Source organism: Dama dama, chromosome 24, assembly GCF_033118175.1.
Source record: "Dama dama isolate Ldn47 chromosome 24, ASM3311817v1, whole genome shotgun sequence".
Lineage (NCBI taxonomy): Eukaryota > Metazoa > Chordata > Mammalia > Artiodactyla > Cervidae > Dama > Dama dama.
The window spans coordinates 23226756-23240817 of NC_083704.1; the positions used below are offsets into that span (position 1 = coordinate 23226756).

The window sequence follows — 14062 nt, forward strand, 5'->3', positions numbered from 1 at the left end:
GAGAAATATAATACATTCTCCAAACAAATTTAAGTGTAAAAGCTGCCCCCTGCATTTCCCAAGGACTTAGTTCTAGATAACACACTTGGGGAAAGCATCCCTAAAGAATGAAAGATTTCTTGTTTTCTGAGTTTTTTTTTTCTTGCTGAGGCTAGGTGGGCAGGAGGTTGGACCATGCCTTTTCAATGCCTTTTATTTGGTCCACATGTGAAAAAATTGGACCATATGCCCTCATCACATCACCAAGAGGCGATGCCAGGGGCTCAGTGTCTGAGCCAAAAGGGAGGTTTGAGCCCAGGCCCTGGTTTCAGTGGTGCCCAGGGAGTGTCATCTGCCCCTTCCAGCCCAGGGGCCATTTTCTTCTGTGAGTAACCCCTGGCTGGCCCAGGGGCAACAGAAGTCATTGGCGAATAATCTCCCCAGCGCAGTGGAGGAGATACCCAGCAAACAAGAATCCCAGGAGAAACCAAACTGGTTCTTGCATTTGGCTGAGAGATGGGCTAGCCAGCTTGACCCTTCTGCTTCTCAGGGCAGTGAAATATATTTTTGGAGCTGATCAGGGCACGTACCCACATTGTGGACAGATGAAAAACAGCATTCTCCAGATGCAACCGAAACCCTTTATTGGAATCACCCTCCTAATGCCAGCAGTCACTGGTGGTTTCCTGGGGCAGGGGTAGGGTGTCCCGGGTGGAAACTGTGGGCCAGTTTATGCTGTTACAGTACAAGTGAATGCAAAGATTTGCAGTAGCTGCCTCTGAGCACATGATTTTCCCTGGCGCCCAGTCACGGGGGCATCGTGGTTCAGCAGAGGGCAGAGGGAAGGCCACTGTGCTTCCATGGTGGACTGTCTTTTCTCTCTGGCTTCCCTACTCTCTGTGCTCCCATCTTGGGGGGCAGCAGTGGTCCCCAAGGAGAAAGAGCCCATCAGCAGCCCCACGAGCAGTGGGCTCCCCTGCCCCGCCGCCCCGTCACCCACCCGGCCTCACACTTCCTTCCGCAGCATCACCTTGATGTTGCTGCAGACCTGGCCCAGGGCAGCGAAGAGTGGGTTGCAGAAGGTGCGGATGCAGAGCGAGTAGATGTGGCTGATACACTGGATCTCGATCAGGTAGCTCTTGATGCAGGGCACCACCGCCCAGATGTGGCAGAAGGAGATGCAGGCGAACAGGAAGCCCCAGAGCAGAGCCAGCGGGACGCCCAGCAGCGTGGACAGCAGGCGGTAGCACCAGTACTTGGAGACGGTGAAGGTGGTGTAGCTCACCTTCCACACACCGTCGAAGCTGTAGGTGCCCACAGGCTCCGCGATCACATCTTCAAAATCCACCTGCAGGGGCAGGAGGGGGAAGCCTCAAGTCACAGTGTCACCTATTTCTTAACGGCCAGAGCCGCCTGAGTGGGCTGTTGGAGCTGGTGCCTGGGCCACACCCACCGGGCTTCGGACCCCTGTGAGTCCAGGTGGGGCCTGAGACTCTGCATTTCTGGCCAGCTCCCAGGTGATGGCTGGTGTTGCCCTAGAGTGGTGAGGCGTAAGAGCTGGTCTTCTCTCTCTTATGGAGGGGAGAAGAGGCTCCAAGGAGTTGATTGACTTAAACTCTAAGTTATAGGCTGGCCAGGAGACTCTGAAATTCTGTTATTTTATGATCCTAGGGAATTGGAACGACAGTAATCCTGGAAAGATTTACCAGGTGCCTGCTGATAGGATGGCAAACAGGTAAGGGTTCCTGCCCTCCTGGACTTTATGGCCGCGGAGAGAACAAGGCCAGTTCTCTGGTAAGGGAAGAAGAACAGGGACCGTGTGCACCCACAGGGTGACGTTTGACTCAGCCTGGGGGTAAAGCTTCCTGGAGGAGGCGATATCTGGCGAAGCTGATCCCTGGTGGTAGCCAGGTGGTGGGCGGGGGTGTGGCTGGAAAAGTGTTTGGGGCACCGAGTACTGGGACCTAGTGGGATAGATAGTGTGATCTCTCAGGGAGTTCCAGGCCTTCTGGAAGACCGAGCACAGGCCCACGACGGCCAGAGGGAGGCTGGAGAGGCCAGAGGGGGCAGGCGTTGTGCAGAGAGCCGCCTCCGAGTGAGGGCTTTTGCACAGGGAGTGGCTTGGCTGGATTGTAGCCTTCTTTCAGTTGAGGTGTAATTGACACGTTACATTAGTTTTAGGTGTTCAACATAGTGATCTGATTTTTATATTTCAGGAAATGATCACCACATTGAGTACAGGTAACATCTTTGTGTACGTGTGATGAGAACTTTTATGGCTTACTCTCAGCAGCTTTTAAATATACAGTACAATATTATTCATTGTGGCCACCATGCTGTACCGTACATCCTTAGGACTCATTCAACTTATAACTGGAAGTTGGCACCTTTTGACCCCCTTCACCCATTTCACCTCCTCCCTCACCTTCCTCCCTCCCTTCTGGAAACCACCAGTGTGCTCTCTGCACCTCTGGTCTGAGTTTTGAGTAGCTCATCCTGGTTGACATGACTGGGGTGGTGATTGGGGTGGGGGTGAGGATGCCTGTGAGGAGAGGCCAGCTGGGAGGTGTCGCTGGATTCAGCCTTGTCTGGGGTGATGGAGGAGGCTAGAGGAGGTGCATTGGTCTGAGCTGTTTCAGGATTGGCCAGTGGTGAGGTGAGGACTGTGTTGTCCTGGCTGGTGGAGGCGTCTGGTATTTGAGTGCTTCACCTGGGGAATGTAGCATTGTTCTCTCTGCCCTGATCCTGCAGCAGCCTCAGGCTTTCCTCTCATGCTGCCTACTTGGTCCTTTCTTTTTCTTTTTTAAAATCTTTTTGGCTGTACCGCTTGGCATTTGGGCTCTCACTTCCCTGACCAGGAATCAAACCTGCGCCCCCTGCATTGGAGGTGTGGAGTCTTAACCACTGGCTCACCAGGGAAGTCTCCTCCCTGTCCCTCCCTTGCAGTTGGGAAGAAGGTGGACACTCAAGAGAATCCTGCTCACACATCCACTGAAATGGTGACTGAGGCCCCATTTGGGAAGTGGGAAAAAATAAAGATTGCTTTCAGCCAAGTCACTTCACTAACCTTTCGTGAGTCCCTACTATGCCTTAAGCATCATCATGCTGCTTCCTCATGTGTGATGTCATATAGTAGCACTGAGCGTTAGGTGTCTCATCTGTAAAATGAGAGGCAGTGTGTTCCTGGGCTGCTTTAACAGCAGTTGGTTGAATAAATGCACAAATGAATCAGACTAACTGGAGGGTGGGGAGTCGGGCCAGTGAGCTCAAACCTCAGTCTCCCATGCAGACCCTTTTCCCACTTTTGAGGGGGAAGGAGATCCTCTCTATGAATAAAGTTATTATTAAAATTACTTTTCCTTATAACATAGCCACCTTGCAGAAAATTAAGGGAGTAGGAAAAACAAAACACATGCATCTCCAGTTTGCATTTCTCTACTAGTAATAATGAAATTATTATTGCTTTGATGCTTTTCTTTGCAGTGTAAATCTTCTGAGGGGTGGGGAGTGGATATGACCATGTTGTATGTCCATTATTGAGTCCTGTTTTTCTCATGTGGCTGGATTCTGAGCTCCTAGGCCAGGCCTCAGATCCCTGGGTCCCCCTGGAGAGAGCTGAGGATACAGCCCGACACTTGGAGGGATATGTTGATGGGGAGCAGAATTCACAGGATGAGATTTCAGGCTGCAGGAGATGTGCACAAGTTTACTTGGGGAGTCAGAGGGCCTTTTCGGATCCACTTGTGAATCTCAGCCCCCCAGCCTTCTCTTCTTGGGGCTTAGTGGAGATCACTTAACCTTTCGTAAAGACAGTCAGCCCCCTGAATGGAAGGGAAGGGCTGGAAGGAAAACTGTGAATATGGTCCTCATCTCCTCCAAAAGAGAGCACTGATTCCTGGAGGGCTTCTAGGAGGTGGTAGCTGGTGGGAAATTTGGAGTTAGAGATGCAGGAGTCTCCAGTCTCTAGATCTAGTGTTGGATCTTTGGAAAAGAAGGCCCAAGTTGGTTGGGGAATGTCCCATGGCTTTGGAGAGTGAATGGAAATAACTGGTATCTTTCTACATCTGGTTTATATGGGCAGAAATCCAAAGTTGCTGTTTCTTAGGGGAGTTGAGATCCAAGAAGCTAAGGAGTATAGGCCCCAGGGGACCATTCCAGCTTTGCCCAGGGTACACACACTGAAATTGTGGAGTTTCAGCCAAATCCCCAAGGCCTGGATCCTGCCAGCTGAGGGATTCTGATCTCTGCAGCCAGCCTCTTCCCTATCGTGGTCATGCCTGCCTGTGCCCGATGCCTTCTAGCACCTGGGCTGGGCTCTGGACCCTGCTGCAGTCCTAGGAACGTGGCCGCGGAGGCAGGCCTTTGGGCGGAGGTGTGCTCCCTGCCTTGCACCTCTGTCCTGTCCAGTGCCTGGGGCCTCTCCTTCCCTGCTGTGACTCTTCCTTGGGATCCTGTCCCACAACTCAAAGATGACCCCGCCCTGCCTCCTCCCCTTCAAGCTGAGTGCCAGGTGCATCTAGGCATCCTGATTCTACTTTGAGCTCTTCACACAGCCCCAGCCAGGGTCAGGCCTGAGGCAGATACTGGCTGCCAGGGAGGGAGACTCTTCCCTCTGAGATCTGGTCCTAGTCTGCCAGAGACACCTGCCCCAGGGCAGGGCCCCCGGCCCCTTCTTCGCAGCCACCTACTCTGCTCCAAGCAGTCAGCAAGTCCCCTGCCCCTCTGTAGCCTGCTTTGTTCATGTATGCATATTCCTCCATTCAACAACGTTTGATTATCTGTATCTTGGCCTCTAAGGGTGGAAGGGGCCCTGACCAACTCATACTGTTGAGATTTGCATCCAGTTGTGTCTCTTACTGGCTCTGTGACCTTCAGCAAGTGTCTCAGCTTTCCTATGCCTCGCTTTCTTAGATTGATCTCATTAGGTTTATCAGAGCATTGAGTAAGTTAAGACATGTAAATACTCAGCTTATTGCCTGGTTCAGGATCCTGATCACGAACTGTTACCTGCTAATGGCTGTTAGAGTGCTTTCTTCAACAGAAGCTAGGGTCCCAAAGGTGGATATGCACAGTTGCTGATCTGAAGAGTGACTCTGGCAATAATGTAACCTCTTTGAGCTTCATTTTCTGATCTGTAAAATGGGTTTGCTGTGTTTTACAACCTTGTTATGAAGAATAGACATAATTTCTTTTCTATCCATCTGCCTCCTACCATTTGTTCATCTACCCATTCATCTATCTTGTCTGTTCTCCCAACCATCCTGCCATCCATGGATCCATCAGTCCATCCATATGCATCCATCCATTCATAGCCATCTACCTGTCATCTATCTGTCCTCCCATTCATCTGTCCATCCTCATCCACCCATTCATACCTATCCATCCATTCAGCCAAACAAATACTTATTCAATACCCACTTTGTGCTAGGCGCAAAATGGGTCTGACCCTGGCTGGGGCTGTGTGAAGAGCTCAGAGTAGAATCAGGATGCCTAGATGTACCTGTCACTCAGCTTCAAGGGGAGGAGGCAGATGGATGGGTTCCTCTTTTCCCTCCTTTTCTGCTTATGGCAATACTCCTACTGCCAAGAACCTCTCTATGATGTCTTTTAATGATCATCCTTTTTTTTTTTTTTTGGCAGAAGGCAGAAGCTGTTGTTGCTGAAATTTGAATTCTTTTTAGTAATCACCTTCTGGCATTGTGCCCAGGGCAGATTCTCTGTTGTCTGTGAACGTGAAATCATTCTCCCAAAGAGAGGGGTCATCCTGGGAGGAGGCAGCCGTTCTCTTAACCAGGACTGAGACCGCTCTGGTCACCATACTACTTTGGGGAGATATTTATAAAGCTCAGCTCAGGCAGCTCTAGGCAGACGTGCCAGTGTATCAGAAGCACACAGTGACTTCATTTCTTAATTCGTTTCCGGAAGTGGAGGGGAGATGGCTTTTTCTGGGAGGGTGGAGTGGGGCTAAGTCCATGGGCAGAGCTGGAGGGCTGGGTGTGCAGCTGGAGGAAGGGCTGGGAGGGATAGAAAGTGGTGGCTCATTTAGCTGGTGTCCCCTTCTCTGGCGTATTTATTTTTGAAACAGCAAGAGAGCTAGTTGATTCATTGGAATCGGCCAGCAGGCCTCCTGCCATCTCCAGGAGGGCAGGGAAGGTGCAGGGGAGCTGGGCTGGGCGCTGCCAAAGGATGCGAGGGAGGCCAGCAGCCACCCCCCACACCCCCCCAATCAAAAATGCCTCCACACTCCCCCCAATCAAAAATGCCTCCCAACATTCCTGCGTGACTCAGTCTTTGCGCATGCAGGGCCTTGCCGGATTCAGACAGGCTCTCCGTAGGTGGGGGAAATGGCTCTAGGCAGGGGGATGGACATTTGGGTCAGGTCTCTACTTGGCCACTGAGTTACTGTGTGATTTGGGGTCTGGGGCCTTCCCTCTCTGGGCCCCCTTTTTTTGTTTGATTTTTTGTTTGACACTACCAAGAGGATTGGGCCAACATCCTTAGTGACACAGAATTAGTTTTGAAGTCAAGATCCGAGGAGTGCCTTAGCTTTGTGGGGTCTTGGTTTTGTCACCTGTTATCTAGCTACTCAAAGGGTGGTCCACAATCAGTGTGCTCCTCCCAACAAGGTAAGTACTCAAGTTGAGAGCAGGCATTTTAGAAATAGTTATTTCAGCTAGTAATTTTATGTCTGTTGATTCTAATAATAATAAAAATTGGATTTTACATAGTCAATACCTATTTTTCACTGCATCTCTCTAGTAGTTAATTTTGATTGACTTTTGCAAACTATTGGTGTACAACAGATTGGAATAATAACAATAAAACTGGCCCTTCACCCAGACAGCCTGAGCAGCACTGACCTCTAAAGTAGGAAGCTAAGATGCGGTGATAGCTACAGAATAGCTGGAAAATGGCAAAGCTTTGCTTCCTGTGTTACAGCTGATAATAACAGCAGTAGGATTCTGTACCATCTGGGATGACCATAGTAAGGCCCACAATTTGGCCCTTGTAGGTGTCAGTTTGGGCCATTTGTCTTATATCCAGTATTCCACCCAGCTTATAAGGGACAAGCAGGGGTGGAACCCACATCAAACCTTGAGCCTCAATTTCTCCTGCCATCTCCCTGACTAGGGTCATTGCAGGACCTGGTTCCTCAGCCAGAGGTGAGGCAAGGATGAAGCACAGGCTGGTTCTGGGAGTGGGATGAGGGGGCCAAGTACTAGTGGGTGTTTGGGGTCCAGATCATCCTACGGGGAGCGGGGGAGGGCAGGAGGGCTGGGTCACCTGGCCTGAAGCTAAGGACACAGATGAAGGAGCTATGAAGAGACTCAGATAACAGAGGGCATCAGGGAGGAGAGAAGGGTCCCATCAGAGGAGTCCCCATCAGATCTTAGTGAACCCTGCCCTTGCCCATCTCTTCGCGTCCTCTCCCTGGCCCCCTTGGTTTCTGCCTTTGTGAAGGTTGCTGTGGTGGACTGGAGAGTAGCAAGAATTGCCTTGGGTTGACTTCTAGGCTTGGCTGTGCACCAGCTTCTCGAGGGACGTTAGCTAGTCTCCAAAGACGACCCCCAGTTAGTGATGCCTGTCAGGGCTTCTGGCTGAGCACAGCCTCAGTCTGGGCGCGCCTTGTGACTTGCTTCACCACCAGGATGTGGCAGAGGAGGTGCTGCCACTGAGACCTGCAGAGCTGCCCAGTCAAGTCCAGTCAACCCGCAGAACTGAGAGAGCCTCGCAGGGCTGTGGCTTTCAGCCATCAAGTTTTAGGGTGGTTTGTCACCCAACTGATACTGTTCACCTTTAAGGAAAACTAGTGACGACTCTGGACTCTAGGTGTATCTTCTGTTGGACCAGGAGGACTTGCTAGCTCTTGAAAGTACAAAACATTGACTAGGTCTGCCACATAAGAATTTCTAGTGGTAGGGCCCGGAAATCTGCATTTTTAACAAGTGCCTCCAAGAGAGTGGACCACATTTTAAAAAATTCTAGTTCATAACACAGGAGTCCCCATAACACCAAGTTACAGATACCTCAGTAACTTGTGAGTTAGTCCAGTGTAGCCCTTCTTAGAGGTACTTGCCAGGGGGCAAGCTGAAAAGTTTTCAAATGAAGGAGTTGCCAGTGTGGAATGCCTGGCAGATAATGACCTTTCCTAATTCAGCATCATCCTGCCGCTTCTGCCTTCTCTCCCGTAAATTCAGGTATTTCTAATCCTGTTGTTCTCCTGCAGACAGTGTAGCAAAGAGGTTTCACCTGTGTGCCAGCTTGGCCAAGCCTATGGTCCATGGCTTCCTGGAAACATGCTGTGATCCATAGTGATGTCTGCCATGGATATAGGCTGGGGAGTGGCAGTGCCCGGTCCTCCCCTTTGCTGATGCTGCCCAACATTCTGCTCCATGTTGTGACCTTTGTTTATTTCATTCCCTCTTCTTGGAAAGCCTGATGCCCCCTTTCCACATTGTACATTTTTCTCGTTATTTATGCAGCTTGGATAACATCTCCCCATGAAGCTGGCTCTTGATGTTCCAAGTGCCTTCCTCTCTGGACCTCCCATGACCCTTCAACTGATGCTGAGTTATGGTGTTCACCACCTCCTCCTGTACATTCTCATTAATGTAGCCTCCTCTACTCTGTTGGGTTGGATTCTTCTCAAGAGGAAGCCCCAGGTCAGTCACATCTTCATGCAAGAGGGTGTCCAGGTGGGTCCACACTGAGAGCAGAGTGTGGAGGACTGGGGGGAAGAGGGAGCTGTTGGGTTCTCGAGGTACTTATTAGCTTGAGCTCAGCAGCAGAAGGTGGTGTTTGTGCGTTTTCTGGAGGAGGAAGGCGTGTGTGGCAGATACGGGTTGGAGGTAGGTGGGAACTGGTATGATGGGCTGGGATCAGGTCTGTTTGAAGGGTTTTCAGAGAATGGCTAAAAACAAAACAAAATGACCCGCCTGACACAGGGGTCAAATGTCCTGCTCCAGGGTCGGGCTCCTAAGTGTGAGTTGTCAGTGAGACAGTCCTGAGACCCCTCTCAGATAAGGAACAGACTGTGGGGGTGGGGCTGGGGTCCTGCAGAAATGCATGGGGGAGGGGCTTTGCAGTTCGGGTCTGAAGGGAACAGTGTCCTAGCTGGCCGGTTAGGGGACCACTGGGGAGCACTGGCCCTCATTTCCTGCCCCAGAGCCTGGCACAGGGCTCACAGACAGTGGGTCTGACTTGCTCATCACCATCTCCTCGGCAACAGCCCAGTGCCTGGCACAGAGCAGGCAGTGATTGGTGGCACTGATGTTCTGTGAATGGTGGGGGTGGGGGAGGCAAAGGCAATGGGGCGGCCGCCCCTCTGCCCAGGCCCAGACCAGAGCATGGAGACTACAGTGAAGTCTGTTGGGTTGTGCAGGGCTCTCCCTCTGCCCTTGGCACTCATTTTCCATCCTGGGCTCAAGGGCAACACCAGACCTTGCTCAGTGAAGTTCAGTGAAGTTTCAACTCTGGAAATCCAAAGGGAGCACCTCCTTCTCCTGAGGGTCAAATCCATGGACCCAGTGAGTGAATCTCCTGTTCTCCACTGTTGGCTTTTCTGTGTGAAAACTCAGCAGCACCAGTAAGGGAATGGGTCTCCCTTCTTTCTACTCAGGGCTTCCCTTGTGGCTGAGACAGTAAAGAATTTGCCTGTAATGCAGGAGACCCATGTTCAATCCCTGGGTCAGGAAGTGACCCTTGAGAAGGAAATGACAACCCACTCCAGTATTATGGCCTGGAGAATTCCATGGGCAGAGGAGTCTGTTGGGCTATATAGTCCATAGGGTCGCAAAGAGCTGGACTCGACTGAACAACTTTCACTTTTTTCCACTTGGCCTCTGTCTACACTAGGGACTGAGACCCAGAGAGGGAAAGGGATTTGCCCAGAGTCACATACCAAGTTAGTGTCAGGATGGGATCAGGCGTGGGCCTCTGTAGCCCATTTTACTCCAGTGTCTTACTGTGCCCTCCTTGCCCACGGGTAGCGCCAGCCTTCATCTTGGCTTCATCTTGTTTCTCTTTCTCTCCAAGTCTGTCCCCCTCACCCCTGTCCTTTGCTCGATTGATGAAAGACATCCAGGTGATCCAAAGGCCAGTCTGTCCAGGTAGACCCCTCTCTTCTAGCCACATTCTTCCCCGTTTCTTCCTTTCCTTTATTGTTTCACAGTCCATTACACCAACCTGAAGTCCCCTTCAATCTTTCTGTAGTATTTAGCTGATTCTGGTTTATAATCCCTGTTCTAAATTTCAAAACATTTTCATCTCTTACTCATTAAAAAGGAAAAAAAAAAAGTCAAATAAGTTTCCAGACCAGCTTATCCTCAGTATACTTCCCTTGTCGCTCAGCTGGTTAAGAATCCACCCGCAATGCGGGAGACCTGGGTTCAATCCCTGGGTTGGGAAGATAACCTGGAGAAGGGAAAGGCTACCCACTCCAGTATTATGGCCTGGAGAATTCTGTGGACTGTATAGTCCATGGGGTTACGCAGAGTCGGACAAGACTGAGTGACTTTCATTTCACTCTCAGCAGGAATGTTTGTGGGCCTTTCGCTTCACCTTGGAGGGCTGGTTTTCTGTGGCTCAGTGCCTCTAGTGAGGGTAGCTTCTAGTCCCCAGGAGGCGACATAAGCAGCTGCACCAGTGTGGCCATTCCCATCCCTCCCTTGAGTTACAGTCTGGGCCTGGAGCCCACTCAGTCCTGGCTCACTGGGACCCTTGAGCCTCTCTCCACTTGTCACCTGCTGCAGGAATCCTTCAGAAACCACCTTCTCCCTTGGGATCCTCTTCTCCATCCCAGCAAATGGCAAGGGACCACCAGAGCAGAACCCGGGCATCCGAGCTGCCCCTGGCTTAGTTCTTTTGCACTACAAGCTCCTCTAGGCTCCTATCAGCTCACATTTGCACACCCTTGCTTTGTGCCAGGGACTCTATTAGGCACTTTCAAATCCCTTATCTCATGTAATCCTCATGGTCTATTTCTATTGCACAGTGCTGCTCTGAGATCCATTTACCCCGTAGGGATGGGGGTGGGTAAATTATGAACATTTTATAGAGGGTCTGGTGTCATTGTTTTTAGGTAGAAGAGTCTAGATTTGAAACCAGATCTGTTAGTGTCAAGTCTGGGATCATTCCCTCTAGATCACACTGCCCAAACTGTGACAAATACTACTTAACGTTTTTATAGTGCTTTTAAGTTTGGAAAACTCATTCCCTAATTTTGCCGAACTTTCCAAGCTGTGTTGTGATTGCACTATCTCCACCACAGATGATACTTATAAATACAATAATAGCATAATATGAACTGTTACAGAGAAATGTCCTGAGTGACATTTCTCTCAGGAGAAAAGTGGGGTCACAGAGGAAGGAGCTCCCAATTACCCGGGGGAGTTGGGGAAGGCTTCTTGGAGGAGGTGACGTTTAAATCGGGTCTCAATGGCTGAGTGTGTCCTACACCACATGGAGGAGAGGAAGCAGGCATTCATGCCAAAGACACAGGAGTATGTTCTGGTTCCTGTGACTGGCTCCTGACATGGGGGCGGGAGGTAGAAGAGGAAGGTGGAGGCCAGATTATGCTGGGGTTCAGAAGCCATGGGGAAAAAGTTAGACTCAGCCAGCGTGGGAGGTGTCCCGCTGAAGGTGACCATGCAGGGTGGTGCTTAGAACAAGCCTTTAACCATGCTGTCTAACCAGTAGCCTTGAGCTATGTATGAGCATTTGACCTATGGTGAGTACAAATGAAGAATTTACTTAAAATGTAAAAACCTATAGTTAATCCTGTGACTGGGAAACTTGTAAGAATGTTTGGAAAAGTTTGGGCTTGTGAATCAATTTTCAACTATACAGTTTATGAAATCTAGATACATGGAGTTCAATGAAAAATATTGTGAAAATTAACTTCACCTGTTTGTTTTTCCATTTTAAACTCATGACTGTTAGAAAATCTAAAGTGACATAGACTAATTGTATAATGGGTCACATTATATTTTTACTGGATGGGGCTGGTCTGTGTTTCTGATGTATTCAGAGGACCCTAGAGACCCCTTCATGTGCCCTTTTAAAGGCCTTTCCAGTGACTCTGATGCTCGTGGCTGGGCACCCTGCTCCCAGGAATTCTGCTGTAGTAAGATGCCTGTGGCTATTGGGTGGAGGTTGGACTGAGAGGGGGCCTGGAGGCAGCCAGGTTGCTGGTGGCATGTGGGCAAGGAAAGAGGCCTGACTCAGGCACAGCCATGGGGGAGACTCCCTGAAGGCAAGGTAACCCTCATCTGAGATCCCCTTTCAAGGTCCCTGGTGCCCTCTGAGGGCCTCTGCCCTGCCCAGGCCACTGGACACTGGCGTTGGGCTGGGAGCAGGCACGAGTGCTGACCACAGCCCCCAGCCTGGGGCAGTGGGTGTTGGGTGGTGCCCTGGGGAAGCTGGGCCCCTTGTGAGGGGCCAGGAGCCCTGCTGGAAGCTGCCTTCTGGGGATTAATCCCAGGCCCACTGTGGAGACCGCAGAATGCCCCTGGCACACAAAGGGCCCGACTTGGCCACCGTGTCTGTCCCCGGCTGAGGGCCAGGAGCAGATGGGGAGAGCGGCAGGGTTGTAAGGAGCTTCCCCCTGTGGATGGTCCTGCATGTGTGGCTGATTCTTTGCTCTTGTTTACACTAAAGGTTCTTTGGGGGGTACACGGTGGTTTCAGAGTGGATATTTGGAGAAGCCAGGGAGGAACAGGGAAGCCGATCGTGCTGGAGCAGAGCCCACTCCCGTCTAGCACCCAAACCCACACCCTCGGGCAGGCAGCACCAGGGCAGGCCCGTAAGCCTACCTTCACTATGTCCTCGTTAATGTTCTTAGGGTCCCGGTTCACCAGATCGATCTCCTTGAAGTGAATGTCCTTGACGATCTGGGCTTCCAGGTCTGTGCGCTCCTCGGCCATCATCTTGGAGCCGGGGGACCCGCGGGAGGAGATGGGAGCCGTGTGGCCGGCGGGGCTGAAGAGACCCGGGGCCCAGACACCAGTGTCCCCAGACTTGTGCCCCTGCTGGCTAAATAGGCCCCACCCAGCGTGCCGGCTGACAGCTGTCCCGCATAACTTCAGCCTGCCGCTGGCTGAAGCCTCCAGTGGCAAGCCTCCAAGCTAAAATTAAGACTGGAGCCCTGCTGGAAGACCCAGCACTCCTTAAAGGGGGCTGCGTGGGAGCTGGGCCTCACGAGTGAGTCAAGGGCCTGGCATCCCCTGATGCCACCACGGTCGGCGGCTGCTGTGCAGCCCTGGTACTTGTGTTTCTGCCCCCAGCTTGGCTTCTTGCTGGCTGCGTGAGCTTGGGCACAACTTGTGTCTGGGCACCACATCCCCACTTGTAAAATGGGGCCATAATAGCACCAACTGGGGCTCTGCTTAACCTTGTGGAGAGGAGACAAGCTTTTGGGGGGAAGGGCTTTAGAATGAAATCGGTCTCTGGTGGGGATTCTCGTTGGAGCAGTTGGCACCTGCCCTGTGGTTTGGTGGCCCAAAGCAGGGCTGAGGTTTTCCCACCTCTGGGGTTTCCCCTGGATGGGGGTTGATGGACTGTGGTTTTGGTTGGGGCTGGGGGAGGGTGAGATGGGAAGGAGACCACTCATGGGGTTGTCCACCCTCCTTTTCCTTTTGATACCACGTGGAAGACGTGGAGTTCATATTTACCCTGCCCTTTGCCCTGTCCCCAGGGACAAGCTTCCAGGATATCCATGGACCCCAAGCACAGCACGGGCATCAGGCAAGCACCTCTTTTAGGTGTCTGGTCAGTTTCCCTGCATCCTTCTTCAGTCCGGCCATCACCCAAGGCCCCTGCCGCATGAAGGAGGAAGACTCTGAGTCCTCAGGTGGCAGGGTCTGTGCATTCATTTATCACCCACCAACTCATCTCAAAATTTGCCAAGAGCTAGGATAAACAGACTGATAAGGATCTGTCCCTGCCTTCTGAGGAGCCCACAGCCTAAGGTGACAGACTGGTCAGAAAAATAAGTAATTGTAATAATGTGTGGCAAGTACCTACAGATTTATTTACAAAGAACTTGTCTTAGAAGCCCATGGGAGGCAATGGCTTACTCTGTGGA

The 14062-nt window shown here is 51.3% G+C and overlaps 1 protein-coding gene across 1 annotated transcript; it reads right to left on the minus strand.

Annotated features, from left to right (window-relative positions):
• Positions 1 to 985: 985 nt before the first annotated feature.
• CAV3 (caveolin 3) lies at positions 986 to 12905 on the minus strand. The gene is made up of 2 exons (XM_061129152.1): positions 12792 to 12905; positions 986 to 1327 (listed from the first exon to the last, which is right to left on the minus strand). Exons 1-2 carry the CDS (start codon positions 12903 to 12905, stop codon positions 986 to 988), a joined length of 456 nt encoding a protein of 151 aa, XP_060985135.1.
• Positions 12906 to 14062: the final 1157 nt, after the last annotated feature.

Excerpts from the sequence above, each read along its gene's own strand:
- CAV3 (XM_061129152.1), bottom strand. The coding sequence starts at position 12,905 with ATGATGGCCGAGGAGCGCACAGACCTGGAAGCCCAGATCGTCAAGGAC. Across the intron at positions 1,328-12,791 it reads TTAACGAGGACATAGTGAAG|GTGGATTTTGAAGATGTGAT; the intron begins GTAGGCTTACGG and ends CTGCCCCTGCAG.